A 26492-nucleotide genomic window follows, 5' to 3' on the forward strand; every position below is an offset into this window, starting at 1 on the left:
CGTCGAGGAGCCGTATGCTCCTTTGCAAAACGCGTAGCAGCCTGTAAACACAAAACAATCAGCGCCTTTGTTATAAAGCTGTTGTTCTGTTGTCATCCCTTTCATTTGTTTGTCAGCCCCTCCCTTTGCTCCCGCTGTCATCTTCTCAAAACCCCGTGAAACACACAAACACACGCACACACACACACACACACACATACTTTCCATCATCTCCTTTTTCCTTCCAACTTATTTTTCTTGTCTTACCGTTCTCCATCTGATTTTATTTCCTTGTCCTTTTTCTTCCTCACTACCTGTGTATCCTGTCATCTGTCAAACGCTCATGGTGACATTACTTGTCTGGTTTCAGTGTTTTAAAGAAAAGTTCAACTTCTCATTTTATGTGAGCGAGAGTGAGAGTGAAATAGTTGTTGCATGTGTGTGTGTTTTGGGTGAAAGGGAAATAGAGGTTGAGGTCGGGAATGTGTGTGTGTGTGAGAGGGAAAGTGGGTGTTAACACCCCACCCCCCCCCCCAACCCCAGGCTGATTAAGGCCAGAAACTCTAATTATGCTACAAAGACGTGACAGACTGGAGCACCCATCTGCGTTATAGGGTAACAGACACACACATACTATATATACAGAGTAACGGAATAATACGAAAACAGAAAAATATCAGACAACAAAATGCACAAAAATCACAAAAAGACGAGTGTGAGGATATGTGATGGTGAAAGTTGTTGAGGAATGAGATCAGAAAACACTCATGAACAATAAAAAAAAACTGCGATGTGACCAAATCTAAAAACCAAATTATTCACACAAAGACACATACCTGTTTACAACAACTCATCTGCCCCATCTGTCACTGATTTTTGATTCCAAAGATGTCTTTGAATTCCCATTGTTTTATGTCCAATCTTGGCCCCACACTGACTGCAGTGCTTTTCATATCTCTTGTCTATACAAGTCAAGGAATGAGTCACTTTCCCCTGCTCTCTGTCCGATCTCCTTACAACTGTATAGTGTACATGCCCACTGTGGATTTGATCTCAACCTGGCTCAGTTGTAATCATAATACAAACCTGACCTTTTCTGTATCTAGTTTTGATCATCAAAGAGCAAAATCTTATCACCCAGAGCTCTCTTAACACTCTTATCATTTGTCCTGGCATGATCAAATGATAATTGTGTCCAGTAAACAAGAAAATAGTTTAAGCATTTTCCGTCCAGAGTATGTCCAGTTTAAGCTGTCTTTTATAGTTTTAATCTTGCTCCTAAAAACCTCTTCATCTACTTTCATCAATGGAGAGATAATTACATTATATTCAAGATGAAAACAAACACCACATTTCCACTGTACGGCACGGCCCTACTCAACTCGACTCACTTTTTTTTGGTTTTAGCCAATAGCCAATCAAGGTTCCAAACGAGCTGAGCTGATAGTAGACGGCAGGTAAAACAATGCACTCCATTGACTGATTGATTTGTCAGCAAGAATAGTCACTAGAATCATCATTTGCACAACACGGGACATCACAAACCTGCCATTTTTAAATAGCCAAACTACCGTCAATAGCAACTGTGACTATGCCATACAATTGATGAGGTGCAACATTGTTGCAGATAAAAGGATCCAGCAAGTGTTGAGTTTAAAGTGATGTCACAGCAGTTTCATGCAGTGTCACTATCGTAGTCAGCTGAGAGTCTCACCTACACTGAGGGGGTACTAACTGCAATGGAAAACTAAATAGAAAAAAAAAAGGACCTGATACCGAAAATTAGTTAAATCGAGTTGAGCCGAATGGTTCACTGGAAATTATGCAAAAAATATCAGTAAAGACAAGTAAAAAAATGACAGAGTATAAAAAGAAAGCCAGAATCTGGAGAGAACATTGATAATAGGTTTACAAAAGACTATAAACAGGAGAAACACTAAAAAGAAGAAAAAGACAGGGCAAAGTCTTACCTTGACATCTGAGAAGAATATTTTGAGCATGTTGGAGGAAGGGTAGCGGGTGTAGAAGAACATCAGCTTGGCCTTCTTCAGATGGTTGGGAGACAAGCCCTCCTGAATCTGAATGAGGAAATGTTAAGAAAACAGCAAGCAGTTGTTTCACAAAAAACTTTGGAGGAACACTGCAGAGGGAAATTTTAGAGGACCTCAAGTCTTAGTAAAGCCTCAAAAAATGTTCTGTTTTCTCTCAGACAGTGCACATTGTCATCAGCGTCATTTGTAGCATCGCTTTATGTGATATTTTGGAATGAGAATCTGTTATGTTGGCTGCACCACAGCAACAACCACACCTGTTATATGCTGCAAAGAATGGTGCATGCAGCTTCTCTAAAGCAGTTCTGCATTACTAGTGAGGGGCTATGGTGACACCAAATCTCCAACTGTCATCTTACAATCTGAGTATAACCCTCTGGCAGGACTCAGACAACATTGATTTGAGCTGAGAGAAAGTCTCAGATGGCTCAAGATAGCTTCGCTCAACTTATGAGCAAAATGCTAGAGGAACCATATGGAAGTACCATTAGGTCCAGTGAGAGATAGCTGTTTTCCTGTGAGTGTTTGGTGATTTGCTAAAGTGTCAGGTTATCAAAAAGAAAAGAAAAGCTGATCAGAAACTCAAGCTAATCAGAAGCTTAGAGTTTCCCAGATTAAAGTCATGAATAAGCGAGAAAAAAAACCTAAACTTTTTCTTGTCAAGGAACCTCATCACTTCACTTTGCGAGGTTGAATCAACCTCAGTACAAGACAGATGCCACCAGTGAACAGGGAAACCCAGCAAACATTGAGACGTTGAAAAATGTTGTTTAAATGTCCAATCAAGACATCTTGATATGGTTAAAAAATTATGAAAGTTGTGGTGACGTCAGAGATCTTACATGGCTTGGCTGGACGTTTCCTGGGTAGTCTCTCAACGTCAAAATATGGTGTTATAAAGAACACCACTTGTCGGCTATTCTGCGAACGTTTATTTCCACAGTGTGCAGTCAGCAGTTTTACACATCCTAAAAACTAATAAGCCAACGTTGACTCACACAGGACACAAACCCCAGTCTCCTAGGTCAAAGTCCTGTGCTAGACCCAACCAAATGAATGACTTTGTCATGTCAGAGAATATTAAAGTTTTTTTTTCTTGTAAATTTACGACTTTGATCTCGCAAGTTTTTTTTCTCTGAACATTACCCCCCTCCTCCGGCTCTGCCTATATGAGGCATCATAGATTAGTGCAGTATACTAAGTAATTTTTCTTTTCTATTTCTCACATGTCACAGCAAGAAGTGACCACTCCAGTAAAAGTGGAGGGTGACGAAACTACTGTTAAAACCAGAGAAAATTCAGAGATACAACAAGAGAAACCCAGTTCTCTGGTAGTGTTGCCATTTTACAACCAAAGCAAAAGCAAACACGAGCACCTGCTGGCTTTGGATCAAATCCCACATTCACTCCTGCATCTCGCTGCCTCTGCAGCCCCGGTGTCTATCCCACTGTCTCAACAAGGAAAATAATAATTGTAGAGGCCCTGGTTGCAGGGGCACATATTGTGTGTGTGTGTGTGTGTGTGTGTGTGTGTGTGTGTGTGTGTTTGTGAAGGTGTGTGTTTGTGTGTGTGTGTGACAACAGCTGTGCCCCACCACGTTGCCATTTCCCCACCACATTAACAGCCCTATAATCTATCAGAGAAGATGAGGCAATCAATGGAACCCCTGCAAGGTCAATTAGCACACAGACAAACACACACCCATACACACACACACACACATACACATTCAGAAACCCCAGGGGCCCTATATGGCTGGAAAGAGGTACAGAGAGAGAGGGACAGAGTGGCATCAGCCATCGGGAAAAGAGGGAGAGAACGGAAGTGAATAAAGTGTGAAGAAAAAGAGAGAAGCAGCAGCATCAGGAAGCAGAGGAGGAAATTTTATTATTATATTATTTATTCACTATAAATGTTTCATTTTATACTCAAATCCATTATCTACATGGAAACAAGGATATTCAAGAAATTGTAACTGTCTATTAGCTGGTGGGACTTGGGTGTGGTTTACCAGTTGCCAGTTGTGGGGTTAGTTTGTTTACTGTATGTTTAATGTTATCCTAAAACGTTAATGTGCTAACAAAAAGGAAACTTTGAAAAAAATTAAAACAGTGTGTTCCTGCTGATCTGTAGAACATTTTAAAGGCATTAATTAATCTAAAAGTAAGGCCTTAACTGCTATTAATGTGTCTTAAAATCAGTCTTATTAAATAGACGACACAGGGAAGTGAGCGTTCAACCAAAGTTGGCCATTTAACCAAAATTGCCCGGCATGCCTGAAACCAGTAAAAGGCAATGTATAAGAGACTCAGTGTATTTTATGCAAAAAGTTTTTCCAGCTCGGCACAACAGTAATTAAGGCAGTTGAATCCCACACGCAGAGCAAGAAACACACAATCGCCAACGCAACTCACTAACAAACGGCAGGTATTTCCCCACTTCTGTTCTACCCTTGTCTCCACCATGACAGAAGAAAAGTAATGTTTATGTCATATTTAACATTTGGCTAAAATTGTCCCTAACCCTATGTTGGTTCCATAAAATTTGGTGCAAAAATTAGTCTTGAATTTCCTGCCAAGTGACATTAAAAAAAAATCTTAAAAAGTCCCCAAGTTCCCAAGATTCTAAATAATTGTATCACAAAAAGTAATCTGACTACATGTCACAAATGACCATGGTGTCACAACACAACATTTTGTCTCAATAACTGCCGCGGGAGGTGAGCAGTATCATCATCCATCATTCATTTAGCAGCAGATACATCAGGTCACCGGACAACAACACCATCACCTAGTTAACATGCATACCAACCTGTCAACTGTCCGTGCGTACGGGGCAGATCACACATTGTGTTCACTTGTTGCTCCCTGTGTTGTTTTCTACGGACACACACAAACTAAAACCACATGAGCATGACTCAGAGTAAACAGTCTGAAGCTATGTCATAATGAAAATAAGCAAATGACGTTGTGCATGTGTACGTGCGTGTGATAGTAGCTAAAGTGAGTCAGTGAATAAACAACACAACTGATGTTCTTCGTCTTCCACGCCTCCTCCTGCTTCTTTCGCATTGTTGTGTGTGTGGTGTTCATCCTGATGCACATCTGTGAATGCGTCTGTGAGTGTGTGTGTGTATGTGTTTTGTGCAGGGCTCACTGTATCAGCTGTAACTTGACCTTGCTGCCAGGTGTGTGTGTGTGTGTGCGTGCGTGTGTGTGTGTGTGTGTGTGTGTGTGTGTGAATGGGTGGGTGGATTGGGAGGGGGAGAGAGGGGAGGGGGGATAAATTCATAAATGAATGGGGGACATCTGCTCAGCTCTGTACAAAGGATTAAAGATACACAGACCTGAGAGAGTGTGTGTGTGTGACTGTTTTTGTGTGTGCGAGTGCCTCTCAGGTGAACTATGATCGATGCAAAACACCTTAACCTAACTGCCAGGCTTTCTTGAGGCCTTAAATCCACCGACAATGCCATCACCATTTTATCCCCACCATGCAAATCAAACAAGGATGTGCTTCTTAAACTAGAGGCAGAGAAAGACACAAAACAAGAATAAAGACAGGCTGAGAACGAAAAGAAGTTCAAACAGAAATTGCATAAATGTCATTTTTGGTAAAAGGATCCCTTTCCTCACAAGTAGCAGAACAGGAAACAACAAGGTTAATGCAAAATGTGCAAAAATAGCAATGGCGTTTGGCCTATTAGCGAGAGCTTAAGCTACACGTAAGACATAGTTGATGCCAAGAAAGCTTCAGAGTGTTTGGATTTAACATTATAATATATCCTACATTTCATTAAGAAAATTAGGTTAATCTAGTAATGCAGTTAGTGCAGTAAAACTGTATTTTGTCAGTCATGACATTAATCATTTCAAGTTTCCTTGTAAGTAGTTTGCAACTCATTTTCTGCTGAAACGACTAATCATTGCAGCTCAACTAAACGCACAAACATGCCCATGTCATAAATGTGTAATTAAGATAACAGGATGCAAGTCGATCATCTTTTCAATTAAATCAGTCCCTAAAATGTCATAAAATAGCAAAATAAAAGTCCGTCACAGTCTCTTAGAGCCCAAGTTGACCACCTCAAATTATTAGTTTTCTCAGACCAACACTGCAAAAGCCAAAGATATTTCATTTTCAGTGATATAAATCAAGGAAAATCAGCAGCAGCTTTCCATTTGATGAATAATTTGATTAATTCAACTGATAATCAAAATTGTTGTCAGTCTATGTTTTGTCCATCGACATCATTATAGAACGAGCAGTATCTTTCTACTTTGTTCAGAAGTCATCATACAATAATATTAATGAATGAATTGACTGAATTCATAGTGGCAAATGATACATTTCTTACAAAAATGAGTTAGCTTGTGCTGAGGGATTTCAGTTATCAAAATTGTTTTCTTTCTAAATTAAAAAAACAACAATTTTAGATTTTTTTTTTAACCTACAAAATAAAAAAGGCAAGGGTGGTCAATATCTTTGAAATACTAATATCCAATTTCAAAGACTTTTTTTTCTTCCAAATGAATGGAGGAGCATTTTGGAATGAAACGGCTCAGTAGGATCAAGAGACGTGTCAAATATTTCTTTTTTTAATTAAAGCAACATCTAAATTGGCTTTGAAGACAACACTGTGATCACATCCTCATCACAGCTGCAAGGAGTTCCTATTTGTCAGGTTCAAAGTCTTATTTTTCTTTTCACTTTGTTCTTCAAGCGTGCACGTGGGCGCTCGTGGGGCTGTTTGTGTGCGAGTGTGAGCCAAAGTGTGTGCATGCCGAGTGGCCGGGAAAGCCCTCTCCATATGAAAGGTTAGGCACGAAAAGATAAACAGCTACCTGCAAACACCTGTCCACATGCACACACCATGAAAGGGAGAGTGTGTTTGTGTGTGCACGAGTGTGTGTGTGTGTGTGTGTGTGTGTGTGTGTGTGTGTGTGTGTGCGCACTGTGAAAGGTAGCAAAACACACACAGCTGCCAAGCAACTGTGAGCGAAGGCCAACAAATGAAAGCGAGAAGAGATCGACAACATCAGAGAGGGAGACAACTTGCTTAAACTGTAAAGAGGAAACCAATGTGGACATTTTAGATATTCACCCCATGTGTACCCACACACATACACACAAACACACGCACACATTTAGAAAGCTTCCATCAATAAGGCCAAGCATTCACCTGTTCCTCTCCCCTGCTCTTTGAAATATGATTAGCTTTGAGCTCCTATGAACAAGGTCTTACCCCACACCCACACACACGCACATAAACACAGTGAAATATGATTTGCTTTGAGCGTTTATGTACAAAGTCTTTGTGATGAAAGAGAACCTAACAGCACAAGAGTGTCTCAGACAGTGTGTGTGTGTGTGTGTGTGTGTGTGTGTGTGTGTGTTGAAGAGGGAGCTCACTAGCCTTTCTCAGCACCTTTAAACACCACAACCTGCTGCAAAGACTTAAAAGAGCTCGAGAGAGCAACGTGCGACCTGTTTAATCTTCTCCCCTTGCAAGAACCATCGCGGCCTGTTTCATCTCCCACACTCAGCGAGGAAACAAGAGGGTTAGACCAGGAACCAATTAATGCAGATTAATGGATATTAAAGACTTTATTTGACTACGGCCTGCTGCCGCTGTGTTTGACTGCGTTAAAAATGTGACTCTTGTAAAAAAGAATCTTTGCCAATATGAACTCTTTCCAACTGCACAAACAAAAAAGGATGTTTTTATATTACCAATAAACTCTTTTACTGTCTTTAAATTGCTCAGTGAAACATGTACTGACATCTATGCCTCCCAATTCCTCACTACATGCTTCTTTTATATGGTTTCTAAATCTGGATTTAATTAGTTAGGTCACATAAGTCAAATGCTCCAACAGGAGGAAGGAAATATAATGTGCTGATGTTTTAAAAAAGGGGGTATCATTACAGCAAATGTGAAAATGTATCATTATATACTGCATATTTTAGGCTATATTGTTCTGCTCTAAAAGCATGTATAATCTACTAATGTTAAATATATTTTAAAATTAACAAGAGGAAAGACTGAAATACTTTTATGTAGGGATGCACCGATTCATCAGCCAAACATCAGTATCGCTTGATACGAATTTCTGTTGAAATCGGCAGGAGAGCTAGGTAAAGCTAGCTGCGGAGGTTGCATTAAGTTACATGATGATGCAATCAAGCTCTGCTCAGTAAAAATGACTGTCTGGCGAATGTAAATTATAGTGATATCAAGATGTGTTCAATTTTAATCTTGTCAACTTTAGTTTTTGCCGAGAAACTTGAATAAATACAGTTGTGTACAGGAAAAATTTCTTGATGTTTTCACAGCAATACGAAATAGATATTACAGAGGGAATTATTATTTTTATAAATAGTTAAAAAAAAGGTTTTGAGGCATTTCTTTATGTAAAAGGTTATTTTAAAGGTTGTTTAATAAATTTGTATGATTGAATTTTTGCTGAATCAAACATGATGAAGAGAATGACTTTAAAACAGTGCAATTATTTTTGATAATGAAGATTTCTTTGTTTCTCTTGCACCAAAAGGGAGAATGATAAAAACAACAACAACATCTGTATCGTCTATTGGCCAAATTGTTATTTTAAACTCCGGTATTTGTATCAGCCCAGAAATTCAATCGGTGCATCCCTACTTTTATATGTGTTAATGTTCCTGGGGCCTTCTCTCTATCATCCACCTGTGAAACGCATCCATTTCCTTAGTGCTCTGCAATGTGAGACTGAAGCGTCCATCAACCGCGCACTCAAATATTAAAGTGTGCATAATAACAGTGTTGACTCTGCTGATTCTCCTTTTATTCTAATCTTCTCTCTGAGCCCCAAACCTAATCCAACACTAAACATTTGAAATGGTGAAGATAACCACCATTCTCAAGATTTAAAGCACTTGTAGAAGTAAGGAAATACACACTCACTCTCACACACACAGGTACAGTATTAAGGATACGGTGCTGCCTGAGTAGGGCGATATGTCGGCCATGTCTTGCAGGTCTCCACACTCAGACTTGATGAGGGACAGGGACAGACCCTCAGGCCCATGCTGGCCTGGTGAGCTCTGCCTGTGGTGGTGGTGACTGAGATGGCCCCCGCCAAGGGATGTCATTTTGGTTCTGAGGCTGACAGTGTCCCGGGTCATGTCCATGGAATCGGGGGAGGACCGATGATGGTCCTTGGGCCCTGGAGGGTAGCTGGCTCCACCCCCGTGCGAAAGGGGGCTCTGGAAGGGGTAACCCATGAGGGGAAGAGGGAATGGGTGGCGAAATGATGGAGGGCTAAACCCGAGCGAGGCTGTAAGGGGAGAGGGGTGGAGGGAGGGATGGTGAGGAGGAGGAGGAGGAAGAGAAGGGTGAGTGTTCTCTCCACCACCTCCTCCGCCGCTTTTGCGCACCACCAGCGGCAGCGCCTCTGTTTGGTCGTTGGGCGTTGGCACACCGCTCAGTCTGCCACTCAAACCACCAAATGAATCAAGCGGGCTTGGGACGATTACATCGCCAAAGCAATGCAACCTCTGGTTGGAGGAGTGGTAGTTTGGGGTTGGACTGCCATCCCCGTTCATACTGAGGGCCAGGCCACCACCACCAAAGCGCGAGTCCGGGGTGAGGGATGGGAGGGGGCCGAAAGGTGGCGGGCAGGAAGAGGATGAGTTGGAGGAAGAGGAGGGTGCAGCTGGTGTGCTGCTGTGGCAGCCATGATGGTGACTGACGGCCTGCTTGGGCGAGGAGAAGCCCTTAACGACAGTGTCGACGACCTGCGACACGGCACAGTTCAGCTCCTGCTTCAGTGTTTCTGCTAACTGCCTTCCTCCACCTCCTCCTGCTGCTCCTCCTCTCCTCTTCATCACCCTTTCTACATTCCTCTCCTCCTCCTCCCTGCCATCCACATCCTCCTCCATTTCTCCATCTATCAGGGCCTGTTCTCGGAGGAGGGCTCGGGCCCGGTCCAGGAACAGGCCTGGGTCCAGCTCAGACAGGTCGTCATTGCTGTGCCGCCCTCTGTCTCTGTGCCTCTCCTCCAGGCCGTCAGAGCGGATACTGTCCTCTGACAAGTTGCCGTCCTCCTCTCTTTCTCCACCTCGGTCGGCCTCTCCGCTCTCGCCGTTGTCTTCCTCTTCCTCTGTCTCTGAGTCGTAGATCTGGTAGAACTTTTCCTGGAGTTGGCGCAACTGTTTCTGAACAACAGAGAAAAGAGAATGTTAAAGAGGATGTTTTCTGAACCCAAAGGTCACCTGTTACCTGAAAAATGACGGCAGTACAGTATGTCTCTGATTATATGTGACCTACTCGGTGGACAGACATGGCTTTATAAAGCAAGCTCTGTTTGTCAAACCATTTTGTTAGTGTGCATCTACACCACCAAAACACCAGAATCAATTACTTTCTGTATCCGCTCTCGCATCTGTCTCGATGCATCATCAACCCCCATTTTCAAATTGAAAGATATATATTTATAAAGGGGAATGAGCTGCTGGTGTTTGTGGTGCATTTTAGCTGCAAATGTCCACACAAAACGGTGCGCTCTTAACGTCCTCTACCAACCTGCATGTCCTCCAGTTGCAGTTTGAGCTGCCGTCTCTCTTCCTGTCTCTGCTCCTGCCTGGAACAAACCAGCTGGGTGAAGCTGTGCTGCTGCTGTGGCAGGCGCTGCTTTCTCTTATTCTCCCTGTAAACCTCGCCAACACTGACCCCACCGCCCCGCAAACCTGGAGAGCTCAGGAGGGAAGAGGGGCCATCGCTCTGGCTGTGGTTGTGGCCGCTGGTGTTGTGGCTATTGCCGTCTCTTCGGTGGTCATTACCGCCGTTGCTGTTGTTGATGCAATTCTCATTTTCGCGGGTGCTTTCTTGGTTGTGGTCACCGTTGGGCCGGACCAGTGGCGAGTGACTCATGCCGCGGATGATGTTTTCCACGCGAGCGCGCTTGGCACGGAGATGCTCATCCGACAGCCTGTCTAAGTCGAAAGTGGAGAGGGAGAGGGGCTGAGAGGGAGCGTGAGAGTTGAGGCTTGAAGGAGGTGGTGGTCGCCCGAAGGAGGAGGAGGAAGATGGAGGAGGAAGAGGAGGCCCAGGTGAGAGGCAGTCAGATGGGCTGTCCCGGTCGCGGGAGGAATTGCTGCAGGCATCCTCGGCATGGATCTCTGAGCCTCCACTGGACAGAGCTCCACTCCCCTGTGATGGAAGAAAGGAGGACCGAATTAATAAACAATTAACAAATGATTTAATGGATCGCTGAATGAGGATTGAATTTTAATGGCTTGTTTGTTTGGCTGATTGGAAAGATAAAATGAAAATGCAAATTCGATTCAATAAACTAATGACTAAAAAACATTAATTGATTATTAAAACTGAAAGCAGTTCACTGATGAACAGACTGAACATTTTACCACTACCTGTATGTGTGTGTATACCTGGAAGCCTGAGTCACTCCCTCCATTCTTCCCCATATTATTCTTTAGCAGCTGAGAGATAATGGTAGCACCAGGAAAAGGCATTATGGCGTCTTCGTACGAGTTGGCCCTCTTCAGCAACTTCCTCAAAACATTCGACTTCTCTCCGTCACCGTTGGCACCGCCATGGCCGTGGCTGACCAACGAGCAATCTCCGTCCTGATCGGGGCCGTGTGATTGGTTCATGCTATCAAGCAGGGTCTCTCTGGCGCGGCTGAATAACGCACTAGCCACAGTCCTTTTCACCCCGATGTCGACACGTCGGCGCTTGGTCTGTCTGGTTAGGAGGGTGGTGCTGTCATGATCAGGCATCACGCAGGGGAGCTAAACGGACATGACCAGGGGTCCTCTCAGACACACACAGGGTGAGTTACCTAGTCAATGACATACAAACACAAATGGGTATGATTTCAACCTTTTAATGTCACAATGAAAGGAGCATTTAGACAGTAATAAAGTCTTCATTTACAAAATTAGATCTTAGTAATGTGGCAAAATGGTACATACATTTTTATGGTGAGAGGCGCAATCATTGAAATTTGTAGCTACATGTAATGACTTTTGATTTTGAAATTACAGCTGGTCTGTACAGAAAGACAAATTTTAAATTTAGAGTTTAAACTGAGATATACTCGTGCAAACCTTAATAATTTTAATTTAAATCAGTTTACTTGATTTTTATTGTTTTGTGGTTTTTAATAACAGTGTCAGAATTCTTTCATAGAATAAACTCTCCACAATTAAAAGACATTAGATGATTATCGTTAATGTGCATGTTTTCTTTTAAAAATAAATCTCATGTTTTACCTTTTGAACTGTTAAAGAGCGGAGACATTAATTAACAGAAAGTCACCACCTGTGAACCGTCTCAAAAATTTCAAACAACTTAACAACACACCTGACAGAAGCGAATGGGGCAGCCACTTATATCAATCATTTAATAAAATTTAAAAAAAAAAAAAAAACCAACAACTTACAGTGCATTTCTACACTAAAAGCCAAAGGAACCACTGTGTGAAAAAAAATCAGACTTTTTAAAATAGTTCAAGGAGATACTCCCACGGAGAAGTAACCAACCACCAACATCATTTCCCATTTCCTCCCCGTCCCCTGAGGGGTAACCTTGATTTCTGCATCTTGTGAGGAGCTGTGAACAATCGACAGGCTCTGTCTTATTGTCAGAGGGATTTCACTCCATTCTTAAGACAAAAGCTGAGTTTTTTTGTTTGAATTTTTTTTTTTTTTGGACACGATTTGAAATAATAGGTGCATTTTTAAAAGCTGTAAATTTTGATGTCATTGAACTTTAAAAAAGACCACATACTGCACATTGAAAGCTAGGTTTTTCTTACTTTCATGAGTGAATACATTTCTGTCGTACAGCAAGTGGAGAGGAGGACACCTGCAGTGATGGGGAAAGCACTGCAAAGGGTAAAGTTTCTCTGTTGATGCTCTGAAAACACTTTAAAGTATCCCAATGGTGGCTTCATCACCTATAACTGAATTACTGGACTGAAAAACTTGCAAAAAACCTCAATAAAGTGAAGGACATCCTGACTTAAACTATCAAAACCTGATTTCTTAAAGAACTAAAGTGTCAGGCAAACGCTGATTTTACTGCACAGGCGATTTAAACCTTTTCAATATTGCTTTTGTCATTAATTTTGGGATCAATAGAAATGGACGTACACACACAAAAAATAAAAAACGTCACCAAAAATAAGTCTCGACCAGTGTAAAACAGGAAAAAGGTGGGAGTGAATATCTGCTTGCCTTCACACACATGCACACAGACAACGTTTTCCATGTAACATGTTTGCATCTGCTTTGCAAGTGCTCTCAGGGTCAAGTCTAGGGAAATGTTTCACAAATTAAAGCTGCTTCCTACAACAGTTTGTTAGAGCTGTGCAGGAGAAACGTTTTCATTCCAGTGTTGAAATACGTTTAAACAAAAAAAACTGCAGCTACAATTTTAACAATTTTAAAGAAAGAGAAAACAAACATGCTCAAACACACACACACACACACACACACCCACACACACACACACACACACACACACACACACACACACACACACACACACAGGGACACAAATGAGATCCTTTTGCAAAAAGCCCACAGCAGCCGACAAAGCGGACACTGTTGTGTTCCTGCAGAGCCATTACCAAATTAAATAGTTTTCAAGCAGGGGAAAAAGGGTTAGTTTGAATGTGCCTCCGAGTTTCAGTGTTGCAGACGAGGAGAGGTGTTCAGAAAAACACACTCAGCCCCTCAGCACAGTGCACGGTGCTGACCCAGATACACACATTCGCACATGCAGGACATGCATACACACTATCTGTTTGTGTGATTGGTTCCTCAGCATTAGACTGGGCAGAGGTCTGGCACACACACACACACACACACACACACACACACACACACAGGAAAGGGGAGGTAGAGAGTGAGAGACAAACAGTTTAGATTAGGGGGTCCAAAGAGCTTGAAAACGTGTTTATTTTGAAATTTGGGTCTGAGGTCAAATTGAGGGTGCATCAGTGTAAAACTGCATGTTTCCTGTCTGCATTAGTAAAACCCCCTTATCACCTCTTCTATTAACATTTAATCTCAGAAAAATCAATGTGCAACTCAGAAATATTCTTGTAACATCACGAGGTGTTAAAATAGACAAAGTTCAACAACCTTTTGCAGTGATGTTCAAAGGTGAGCACTGAAAGGGGATGTGAGAGCGTGTGCGTAGTTTCTGTATCAAAACAGAAACTTTTGTTTTAATCTGAATTTAAAGAGCAGGAATAACTTGCTCTGCAATGGAGAACTGAAATGGGAAGTAGCTGATGAGTGACTGTAAATGGCATATTTCCATTTAAAAGAGATGCAAGTATGTGGTGGCTCATGGCTAAATGAATTTCTCTTTGTTGAATGAATGATGTGCGGAGTAAAGCCAACTATAACTCACTATAACCATCTTGTTACTTGATGACTTTATAAATGTTTTAGCCTTTTATAAATACTGTTAGCTAAAAAGACAGAAAGTGTAAATGAGGCCAAAATAATTTTTGGAAATCTAACTTTCTGTCACAGATAGGATCCTAATTTACACACCTTTTACTTCCTTCTGCATTTTTAAGAGGAACCAAATAACGTGGATATTATTGATAGTTTAAGTGTGTACAGGATCATTACTGTGCTGTGTGAGCGGAGAGCACCGCTGTCCAGCCTGACAGAAAACACAAGCTGTTAGTTTTACGCACGGCTTTATGGACGGCAAATATCGAGAGATGTTTGTCGGAGTCCAAACAACAATTAGTCCGAGATAATGACACGACAGCGGCAGCCCTGCTACAACAGGAGATTGTCACACGCGACACACTTCTCCATCTTAACACGTCTATTATTTTATTGTAAAGCCAGTAAAGTTTTATTAAAGTGGTGAAGAGCTGTGCCAATAGAAAGAGATAAACCCAGAGCAGTTTTTCTAGAGCAGTTTGCTTTAGTTTTAGCGACAGTGAAGTGCCAATAAGTCTCTGCAAACAAGGCTGGATACTAATTACAGATCAATAAAATTAAACTTAAATTCTTGACAGCTTGATTTGGAAGCAGGAAGATTTTGTCGAGAGTTTTTTATTTGCCTAAATTTGTGAAGTAGAACATAAAAAATAGGATTTGTTAATCAGCAGCCCATAAAAACCACGAAACCCTAAAGCAACGGCAGGTGCGTAAATCCAAGCGAGTTTCTGCAACACCAACAAACTGACAAAGTAAAACACAGCAGCGAACTAAACCTCGTTTAAATTTTAAATCAAACTTCAATCAGATAATTTAGTTCCCGCGGTCTCCTTCATACAACCGGGAACAATCACAATCAGTCTCTAACGCGCGTAAAGTCAACATGAGCGAGAACAGTTTGGGAAAACAGTCCAAAATTCAACTAAACCATCTGGATGTGCGCTACGTGACGAGGATGGATCTCCGCGAACTAACAGTGGAAGTTAACTTACAGCGAACACGATGCGGTCGACAAATCACACACATACACACGCACACATACACGGACACACACATACACTCATGCAATATATAAGCCCACGAGTGACAATAATAATGGGGATAAATACTAAGTGTTTGGACTTACTTCGTTTCTCCAAGTCGGTCCGTCGAAGAAAGGGCGAACACAAGAGACAGATCCGCACTCGTCGTTGAGATCAATGCCGTAATTTACTACGGCAAAGTGGAGACGTATGCAGAGCGTGCGTGCGCGCGCGGGCGTGTGTGTGTGCGGGAGGGAGCGCGAGGGAGAGAGACTCATAGAAAAAGTGTGTGTGTGCGAGAGAGAGAGAGAGAGAGAGTGAGCGAGACACGGAGAAAAAGAGAGAAAGAGAGAGACTGCTCTTGTGCGCCGCTCTCCTCCCGGGATAGGAAGTGTTTAGTATCGAGCGCACCCGGTCCGTCCGGCACTCTCGGCTCGTCGCGAATTCCGTTTTCTCCCTCTGACCGATGGCAAGACTCTCAATAAGAAACAAGAAGAGACGCACATGAAGGATACGTGAAGACGCTGCGTCACCGGCCCCGGAGTGAGGTAACGACTCCTGACCAATAAGGAAGAGGAACCGGGGACGGTGGATTTTATTTATAAGGAGCCCCCCGAAAACAGCGCGCAGCCAGAGCGGAGAGGGAGAGGGAGGAGAGAGGAGCAGAGCGTGAAGCGGAGGGTAAACTGAAAATCAGGTTCACCAACCTTTCTCATTAGCGGAGAAACTACAGAAATATGCGCAGAATAAACTCATAGTTTAACTGACACTGAGGGCATTAGTTATCTGTTTTTAAACATTTTGTAATGATGGAAGTGAGATCATACCCCAGTTTGTGATCCAAACACATCAGCAGAAAATCAAAGCAGTAATTTTAACATGTACTTCCCTACTTGTGTCATTCAATAAAAATAACTTTCAGATGTCAGGTATGACTGAAGAGCCACTTTCAGATTTCACTGTGTGTTGCTGCTGTGATAGTGTGTTAATGTGCATGCACTCACATCTATTTATTTATTTATTTATTTATTTATTTATTTTTAATAAACACAGGCTTTGCGTTCATCTGTTTCTTCTCATTCCTCTCCACTGTCAGAAACTATATATAAAAAAGGCACCTTTGTGTCTTTACGCAGCTGTAATTGCGCGCGTGTATTTGGAAACAGCCGTGCGCCTCTGCGCGGAGCTCCTTGTCAATCAAAGAAAGTTGTGTAGAATAACCCGACACTTCTGATGGGGAAACATCCCTCTTCTTCAGAGATCAGAGTTTAGGCCCCTGGAGCTGATCGTGAGTCAGTGTTTTGTTCAAGGACACTTCTTCAGAGCGGAGCGGAGGCTTGATTTGAGCTGGAGGAATTTCTCCCACCATAGCCCGCAGTCTGCCCTTCTAAACACATAAAACAGAATCACAATATGCAAACTCTTCCCACGTTGAAGCGAATTTTAACAGACAGTACACTGAGGCCTTTAAGAAGCAGGCATCGCTTAAAGACTCTGAAATAAATACTGCACCGAAATTTGATTTATTGCGTAAAAATATCAGCTTTCCTTTTCTATGAAATACTCTGAGCTTTTAATTGCAGTTTGGATAGCTTGAATAAAATTGTAAGGTTTGGAGTTGTGTATTTGTTGCATTGTAATGCTGAGGTACACACACGTTCCTCTGGTATCAAGGCTCACTGATGACTCTGATTCACCGCTTTCTGTTGTGAGTGCGCAGGTAAAAAAAAAAAAAAAAAAAAAAAAGCGAATTATTTCAGCCTGGTCCTGAAAGACGCATCGTGTGTAAACAGCAGGCGCTCAATAGATGAGCAAAACCAAATGACACAGACACAGGAAAAATGGATGAAGGAAAAATGATTGTTCAATGAAGTTAATAAGAAAAAATACCACAAAGGGGAAAATATCCGTTTGTGTCAAGTACTGTCTGTGTTTAAAACAGGTGGGAAATTACATTTATGTGTATTAACTGTTTCTGAGGGAAAAATATGAGGCGCATTATAACTAGAAAAAAAACAAGAAAATGTGTGAGAAAAGTTGAATTGTTCAATGTCGACATTTTTGTTACGATTTTTAAAAAAATAGATTATGAGACTCGCTAGATTAAAATAAATATGTAGGCTCCTGCAGTAAGTGTGTGTGCATTGTATGCAGAGGTATGTCAGTGCGCTTCGTATCTGCGTAGGCCACCTCATGAAAAACACGTTCCCTGCTATAAATGAAGCGCGGCCACAGTTATAGAAACCGTTTGCTTTAAGCACTGTGTTCTTCCTGATTAAAACGAGGTCATTCAGAGTGAATACGGAATTATCCGGTATTATTCACTATGAAATATCAGCGGACCCTCTCCAACAAACGAGCAGCATCAGAGCTGTGGACGGCAGTGCCACTTATCCAGCATATCTCCTCTTAACTGAATTACGCACGGGACTAATCGGCATTTACACGAAGTTGTACAATTATTTAACGTACTCTTCAGCTGTGCGGATTCATTTGTAGAAAAGGTAAATATTAAAACCCAGAAATGAAAACACATATTTCCCCCGAGGAGACAGATGTGTGTGTCGTGCTACACAGGTTGTCCTTGCATGCAGAGGCCCAGTTTTTCTAATGATCTCTTGCCAATTATTTGGCACAGATAACTTCACCACAATGCAACACACAAACTTTTTTTTTCATACTCAACAACGCGCTGTAAAAGCTGTGACCTATTTGAGCGACAGCGCCCTGGGTTATGCCATTTTGTAGTTTGGTAACTTTGAAATGAATGTGAATATTTCCTCTTTGAATACCTGCGGGCTGCCGGGCATCTGCAGCGGAGGAGGAGGGAATGCGCACGCTTAGAGAAGACAAAAGTCCAACTGCTACTCAATTAGTTCAGCTCCTGAGCTTATGGAAAAATAGGGTGAAAAATCATGGCTGTGAGGCCAAAATAGGAGGAGGTGGTTGTGTGTGCGTGCTGAATGGATGTCGAGAAGAATCGTCCTATCTAAAGAGGAGGGGACAATTTCACTTATGAGACAGTGTTGCTGCTGAAAATGAAATCAAGGCAATTTAGAGGAAAAAAAAGCCAAAAGGAGTAGGAGGGCAGGTGCTACATTTTAACACCAGGAAAAAAAAGAGAGTTGCAACTACACAATGGCTAATGCAAGGTGAGAATCAATCTGTAAAGACAGTGTAGATAATACTTGAATCATAATTATGTGCTTTTACAAACTATATGGACAAGGATTGAAAATATTGCAGCAACTGCTTTCACAGGCATGAGTGGAGAATAAATGTATTAATGTTTAACTCTTTGACCTCCCTGTGTTTGCTTGCCTGATGTGGCAATGACCCCCACTTGTGTTTGTGTGTGTGAGGGAGAGAGTGTGCAATGAATGAGACAGATTCATGCACACACACACACACACATACATACACACACACACACACACTGATCCAGTGTGTTTGCATTGGTGAAACACACAGAGCGAAGAGATGGTGGAAACTGTGGGAGAAAGAGAAAGTGTGGGATTGTTCGTGTGTGTCCGTCGGTCATGGCCACTCACCCCGAACTGTCCCTACAGTTTACACAGTGCAGCTGAACACCGACATCCCAGAGTGACCTTACAACCCAAACACCAACAGCCAGGTTTTTAATCAACCGCCCATCGCTAATATCATAGGATTTAACCAAAGTGAGGATCCAAACAAACAGCACAAACACACCTCACATTCAGCTGACTCTGATCCACAGTGACATCTTTCCCATAAGTGAAAAGGATGGAAAACAACACAGAAGATAGCTTTGACATTGAAAGCAGTATTCTCAGATTTGAATGTGACATTTTTTCAGTAATCAGTGTGAATATTTAATGATGCAAATGAAAGCAGTGACAAACAAAATGTCACTGTATACCGTACTCTAGGCTGCCTTTCACTACTTTACACATCATTGTTTCGCCATTTACAGGTTGTGGGAATCTCACCCAAAATCACTTTAAATAAACAGACTTTAAACAGTAGAAACTCAGGCAGATTAAAGGTGCACTATAAAGCATTTTAACACAAGTGACTGAATCAGACATTTGATATCAGTATTGCACACCAGATAAAGTCTCTTTGTTGCGTTTTCCGTCATTTACCACAGGTTCAGTTTTATCTTGCAAGTCTTAAACCATTTTATTCCACTTCCACTTTTCTGTTTCAACCATAGACTGAAGAAGACATGCACATAGCTTCATTGACGTCACCTTGACATCTCTCAAGGATTGTTTGGTACAGAGTCAGGCTTAATATAGCTCTATATGTCAATGGGATGTGTATCTAAAAGTGAAGTGTAGCAAGTTTTGTCCTTGTTTTAACTGTATGTTTGTGTCTGTGTTTGTACATGAAATTTAGTCGGATTACACAAATGTCTACTTAATTTGTTGGCCATTAAAAATAATTCTGATTCTGAAAATCTAAATGTTGGCAAATGAGGATGAAGTCTGGGTGAAGGAGAAGTGAGTCTTTTTGAAAAAATGACAATTACACCATAAACTGATGCAGAAAAGGCAAAAACTGCTGCAGAAAAAATCCCCAGAATACAGAAAATCACATGGTTGTCACTCAAAATATCATCCCGCATTTTATATTCAATTCAATTCAATTTTATTTATAAAGCCCAATATCACAAATCACAATTTGCCCCACAGGGCTTTACAGCATACGACATCCCTCTGTCCTTATGACCCTCGCAGCGGATAAGGATAAATTCCCCCAAAAAAAGCCTTTAACGGGGAAAAAAAAACGGTAGAAACCTCAGGAAGAGCAACTGAGGAGGGATCCCTCTTCCAGGACGGACAGACGTGCAATAGATGTCGTACAGAACAGATCAGCATAACAAATTAACAGTAATCCACATGACACAATGAGACAGAGAAAGAGAGAGAGAGAGAGAGATGCAGGTAATGACAGTAGCTTATGCATATGTGCCCCCACCCAATGATGGAGCAAACCTACACCCTTGCTTCTCTTAAGTATAACATAATACATATATGTGATATAACATGTAAAATCACAGTCAAGACACATTACAAGAGGCAAAAGTTAAACCTTGAGCTCTGGAATGTGGACGGAAAAAGTAAACTTTTCATATCAGCAGAAAGCTTTTTTACTGGACTTCAGTTGAAGTTTTTGTTGCAGCCAATATCCAGCAGCCATTAGTGATGCTACATCTTCAGGGGCTGGTGTACTGGCTTCAGGTAATGTTGCTAAAAACAGCATATTTTTCCTAACAATGGCACAATGTCACGAAAAGTTCACTTTGCTAAAAGGTTGGCATGCCACATAAGGACTCCTTACATGTGGAAAGACATGCACATGCACATGCACACCCATACACACACACACACACACACACACACACACACACACACACACACACACACACTGAGATGTGCGTTTTCTCTCTGTGGATCATCATCATGCTGAAAAAGGAGACAGAAAGGGAATAATGAAAATAGAAAGGCAGAGAGAGGGAATAATGACAGGCCTGCCACTGATGGAGGTCTGGAGTTAAAGACAGATGGATGCAGAGGTTTCTCTTTCTGTCTTTTTCTCCATCTCTCCCCCTCCTCCCTCTCTACTCTTTTTCTCTCTCTCTCTTTTTCTCCCCTTTTCTCCTTTTTCTTTTTTTCATCTACTCTCTCTCCATCAAGATGCCATTATTCAGGACATTAGCGAAGAAGAGCTAAAAGCTCTCACTGTCGAGGAGGGTCCCAGGGTCCTTTCTGAGAGCTGTGATGCAAACACACACACACATGCTCGCAGGCATGCACGCTCGCACACACACTTTGACTACAGAAGTACCATATAGTACAGGTGAAGAGGTAAGAGGTGGTAAAAAGGTCTTATTGCAGACATTACCAGGTATCCAGGCTCCTCTACTCTCCTCTGTGGCCAAAAACATGGACATTAGGTGACACAAAGAAAAATGAACAGTGCTCAATAAAGCACAGTGGACGCACATTTTGACACGCGTTGTCTTCTCTCTCTCTGCTTGCTCTTCCCAGCTTTCTTTTCTCCTGCTGCTCTCATAATACCTTGAATAACGTGTAAAAAAGAAAGAAAATTGCTGCATATTGTGTGAACAAATTAGGTGAGGGTGTTGATGTGTGTATGCACTCTGGATAATGTGACAACTGGCGAGAGGTTCAGTGAAATGATGCTTCTTTTAATCAACTCAAGTCTATATGTCATCATGAAATAATTATTATTTAGATTTATATTTTAGGGTTCGCATAGTTGTGGATTCCACGAGTTTGTGCCACAACTTGAAACCTGAAACTCAAATGTCAAGTTGTCCTGATCCAAAAATAAGACTAAAAATGTGCACTTTTAGAATACATTTTGCACACTTATTGAAGACACACTGGTTCAACAGTTGTGCCCATGTAGATGTCACAGGCAAAATGACTTGCTTGCTCCAAAACAACCCAAAAATCAGGCCTTGAAAGTCTTTAAAAGTCCTGAAAAAACTGCTTTATCAGCTTCATTACTTGTTTTGATCTACAGGTGAATTCTGATCAGACTAAATCTCACAAACCTTAGCATGGATATGTCAAAAATCAAAAGCTCTACCAGTCAGCATGATTTAAAGGATGATGTGACTTTCCATCTCTTCAGACTCCTGCATTCTCTTTAAACTGTTGGTCCATCCAAGTGTACATACATGTTTTCTCACTTTGCTCCTAAGTGGCCATGCAGATGCTTTTATCTGCCCGGGTTTTATCATGTCCATCTTGAAGGTCTCTGTCTGTGCCCCAATATAATGACTCGAATTTGGAAAGTGAAGACATTTTTGGGGTGACAGCAGCAACATTGCTTTCTGGAAAGTGTTACCTGTTACTCAGAATAATCAACAGGACACTGTCAACTGTTCCATGGATTGTTTCTCTCGTAGAAAGCAGTTGCATTGGAAACTATTGACAGTCAGATGGTTAGATACTGCTAGAGGTAAGGCTGAAACTGAACATTGTGCTTTTACTCTGGGTGAAGGGAAGGCTGAGGCACATAGGAAGAAGGAAGAGATCTACAAGTCAATGTGGCCAGCAGTATTAATTTCTCCCCTAATATTGTTGATGTGACGGTTTGTCTTTGTGGTGTTTGTCCTGTGCCTCCTCCACTGTGATTGGACAACTGGGTAAAAAAGCGACAATAACACCTGCAGCATTCACCTAAAGTTGAATATTTTTCATCTCTTGGATTGGAAAAATATGCCACATGTGCAGTGCTCAGCGCCAAATAGATGCTCAGCCGACTGTAAAGAATTAAAAATATACTCTGGCCTCAGAATGAAACACTTAAGCGGACACATAGCACACTGTACTCAGTGCTCTGTGGATGATTTCATTCATCTAGAGATAACTTGGAGATTTGTTCCCCCCATAGACCAATGGATTGATTGAAGAGTAGGTAGGATTTCAATCGACCAAGATTTTCTTTGGTTGACTACAGCCTTAGATATCACAACTGCCTGGCCTGTTTCAGGTTTTACACAAGGCGGCTTTGGTGGATCATTTGCAGCAGTATTTCCTACAAATTATTTTCACATTTAACTATTTTGCATTTGCAATTACGCTTTGTGTTTTCAGCATCTACAGCCAGTTGCACAAAGCACCTTAGGATAAGATTTTCCTTAAAGTCTGAGTTAAAGTTTCCTTGAGATAAAATCGGTTGCACAAAACATCCTTAAGTCTTCTCCTTAAGGTTTCCTTAAAATGTGTATTTAACGATTTAAGTTTTTCTCATTATCTTGGTCTGGTACTTAGGGAATTTCTCAAACTTTGTTAAACCGTTGGACCTTAGCAACCAAAGTAAGGAATCCGATGAACACACAATGATGAGCAAATTATTTTGTGTGATAAATTTGACGGTGAGTCAGTTTGTGATTGTGACCATCTGGTTTTGGATCACTCTGATGTTCTGTAGTTTTATGCAGTTTCCACTTAGTTATTGGCAAGGTATTTCAGTTAAGCCTCAAGTGTCATACACAAGGAACAAACTGTGATGGTGTTGTGTGCAACCAGCCCCTGGTATTTTACTCCAGTCAGATGCTGGGAGTGACTCGCTGTAGGACTAAACAGGTTATATTTAATAGTTTGTACCTACAATAGTTGCTTTAACATTCACTCTTTTAGTTAAGGGAAATGTAGCAGTGGTGATAATGATGGAAATAGTTGTTAGGAGGGAGCTGTGGTAGAAATAATAACAGCTGTATTAGCAATAGTAGAACATGTGGTAAAATCAATGTAAGTTGTATTATTACTATCAGTAGTATTGGCTACCTGTGTTTGATTGAATGATATGATTTAGTTTTAAGTAATAATTGCGTCAACGTTTTAGCATTTGATAATTTATCTTTGAATCAGTAAAAAGCCTGCTGCCACTGCAGCAGTGTAACCAGGCCGATATTGTCCTGTGCTTCAGTAAACCTGGTAGTGCTGCACAGCTACTTAGAGGCCTGTGAAAGTTCTTTTCTGCCATTAATTTTCAAACTTGGCTCTTTAACTTTTCCTAATTATTCCATTTCCTGAGCTCAGGGACCTGGAGGATTTTCATAATTCATCACCCTCCTTTTCCCTTTTCTTTTTTCCCTCCCATCACAATTACTGTAGTACAAAACCATCAAAATTATTCATCTGTTCCCTTTTTTTCAATTTACCATTCTTTCTTTCAGTTCCTGTAATTCATGTGTGTTTTTCTTTCTTTTTATCAGTCCTATGGAGCTCTACACTGCTCATGTATTTATTCATGCTTTTCTGCCTCTGATGGGCAACATGGACGGAGCTGAATAGAGGCAGTGTGTATGTGCGTATGTCTGTGTGTGCGCGTGTAGCTCCGCTGTAGACCTCCGCCATTGTGCTGATTCTAAGAGAAGGTCTTAATCTAGCCACTGCCATTACTGCTGCTGAGACCTCCAGCCTCCACCTCCCCTCTTGCCCTGATGTTGTGCCCAGCCACGAAGGCCCTTTAGTGGGCCGACTGGCAAGCCAGATCAGGGTCTTGGGTCTGGGGCTTGGCCTGGATCCCTGGTCCTCATCCTCCACCGCCGACGCCCCCTGCAACCCCACAATGAAGCCTCCGTCCTGGCCTGACTTGGCCCCCGAAGCCGCCTTCCTGGCTCAGGGCCTGGATGGATGGAGAGGGGGAAGAAAGCCTGTAGCTGGATGTGCAGTGGAGTGAGGAGAGGTGGAGAGGCTAACAATGCTATCAGAGAGCTGGCGTCAGTCTCTCAAATGCACGCACACACACACACACACACACACACACACACACACAAACGCATACGGCTGTGTTTGTCTTTATTTATCACAGCTCTTCACACATAGATGACAACAAAGGAAGAAAGGGAGTGAGCAGAATAGAGAGGGTCAGAAACAGAGAGGGAAAGGGGAGAAAAGAGAGAAAAGTGGCAGAGAGAAAGAGAGAAACGGAGCTGAAGGGCTGCTTAAAAAGATGCGAAACAAATGGTAAAGACAAGAAGAGAGTGAGCAGAGAGAGAAATTTAAAAATATATAATGAGAAATTCAAATAGAGACAAGTAGAAAAGAAAATGACACAGAGATGGAGAGTTGAGGAGAAATAGACGCAATGTGAATAAAAGAGGGAAAAAGGCAGCAGTGTTTTCCACCAGTCTGTTGGCCGAAGCCTCTGTGACATTGTCGGGCCTTCTGGATCCCCATGGAAACGAAAATCAACATGTTTGCTTGAAATGCTTTCATTAACGCCTTGTAGCCGAGCCAAAAAAAAAAAAAAAAAAACAACAATAAGGGACGAGGAGATTCCGAATAAAAATCCCAACACAAATAATGCAAACAAACAAAGGATAAAAATACTAAAATAAAGAGCAAAAACAAACTTTTTTTCTCTCTCTCTTTTTGAACATCTACTCATTGACCCGTGTCATTTTGTACACAATGTGATAGGCAGACATTGCAGGGCTGACTTTTTTGAGTAGCCATCACTTTGGGGATCAAACTATGCTCAGTGTAATAAGGTTGCCATATTTGCATGGGGTATTATAATGATAGCCTTTGGCACATTAGAATAAGCTTTGAACAGGGAAAGTAGCTTAAACAAACAGTTTGTTGACTTGATTTGTTTAATAAAAATCACACAAGATAAAAATAAATTAACTTTGAGCGCATTTTTATCTGATGCACATTCTTGTATATAACCCACTTTTAGTAATCTAGTAAAAAAAAAAAATCTATAGCTTAGAAAAAATTCATATTTTTTTGCAATAATATCATAAATACATAGTCTGAAAACCGTAAAAAGCCTTTTTAGGTATTAACCCCTCCTTGTGCTTCCCCCATTATAGATTTGAAACAAGCAAGGAGAAAGTAGGACATCTGTGTGTGTGTGTGTGTGTGTGTGTGTGTGTGTGTGTGTGTGTGTGTGTGTGTCTACAGTCAGCTAGTCTCACCCCCTCCCCCGCCCCCCCCCCCCCCACACACACACATCTCTGGTATAACGGCGATCAATTAAAGCTTCCTCTTCTTCTCTCCTTTAATTGAAATTGAATTACAGAGTTTTACCTCCCGCCCCTTTTAACTGAGCACGTAAAGAAGCGCCTGGGGCTGATCTAAAGCCGAGCCATGCTCCCATTTAACCACAGAAGGAGTTTAAGGTAAAAACATGGCAAGTAATAAGGTTGTTAGGGTATTAACCACACAGACGTACACACACATGAGCTGAAGTAACAGGGTAATTAAATGGTAAAGCTCAGTCTAGCTGAAGTAAACATGTCTAGAAGGAATGTATTCAAAATCTAATGAACATGCAGTTTCCAACATCATCACTGCAGTATTTTTAAATTTCAACATTTTATTTTACAGCAAATTATTTCTACATTTACTGTTTGATTACAACATTGTTCATGCTTTTATTTGATTTAATTAGAGTCTAGATAGTGTAATATACTAGTTTCTG

At 41.5% G+C, this 26492-nt stretch overlaps 1 protein-coding gene across 1 annotated transcript in view; it reads right to left on the reverse strand.

Annotated features, from left to right (window-relative positions):
- prox1a (prospero homeobox 1a) overlaps nucleotides 1-16526 on the reverse strand; it is a 54748-nt gene extending 38222 nt beyond the window's left edge. The window contains exons 1-5 of the mRNA XM_049570306.1: nucleotides 15635-16526; nucleotides 11461-11873; nucleotides 10595-11221; nucleotides 9007-10227; nucleotides 1950-2057 (exon numbers count right to left, since the gene is read on the reverse strand). Of these exons, the coding sequence (XP_049426263.1) occupies nucleotides 1950-2057; nucleotides 9007-10227; nucleotides 10595-11221; nucleotides 11461-11811 (2307 nt within the window). The 5' untranslated portion in view covers nucleotides 11812-11873; nucleotides 15635-16526. The remainder of the gene's footprint in view (nucleotides 1-1949; nucleotides 2058-9006; nucleotides 10228-10594; nucleotides 11222-11460; nucleotides 11874-15634) is intronic.
- Between the last annotated feature and the right edge of the window lie 9966 nt (nucleotides 16527-26492).

The sequence above is a fragment of the Epinephelus fuscoguttatus genome, linkage group LG24 (assembly GCF_011397635.1).
Source record: "Epinephelus fuscoguttatus linkage group LG24, E.fuscoguttatus.final_Chr_v1".
Classification (NCBI taxonomy): domain Eukaryota; kingdom Metazoa; phylum Chordata; class Actinopteri; order Perciformes; family Serranidae; genus Epinephelus; species Epinephelus fuscoguttatus.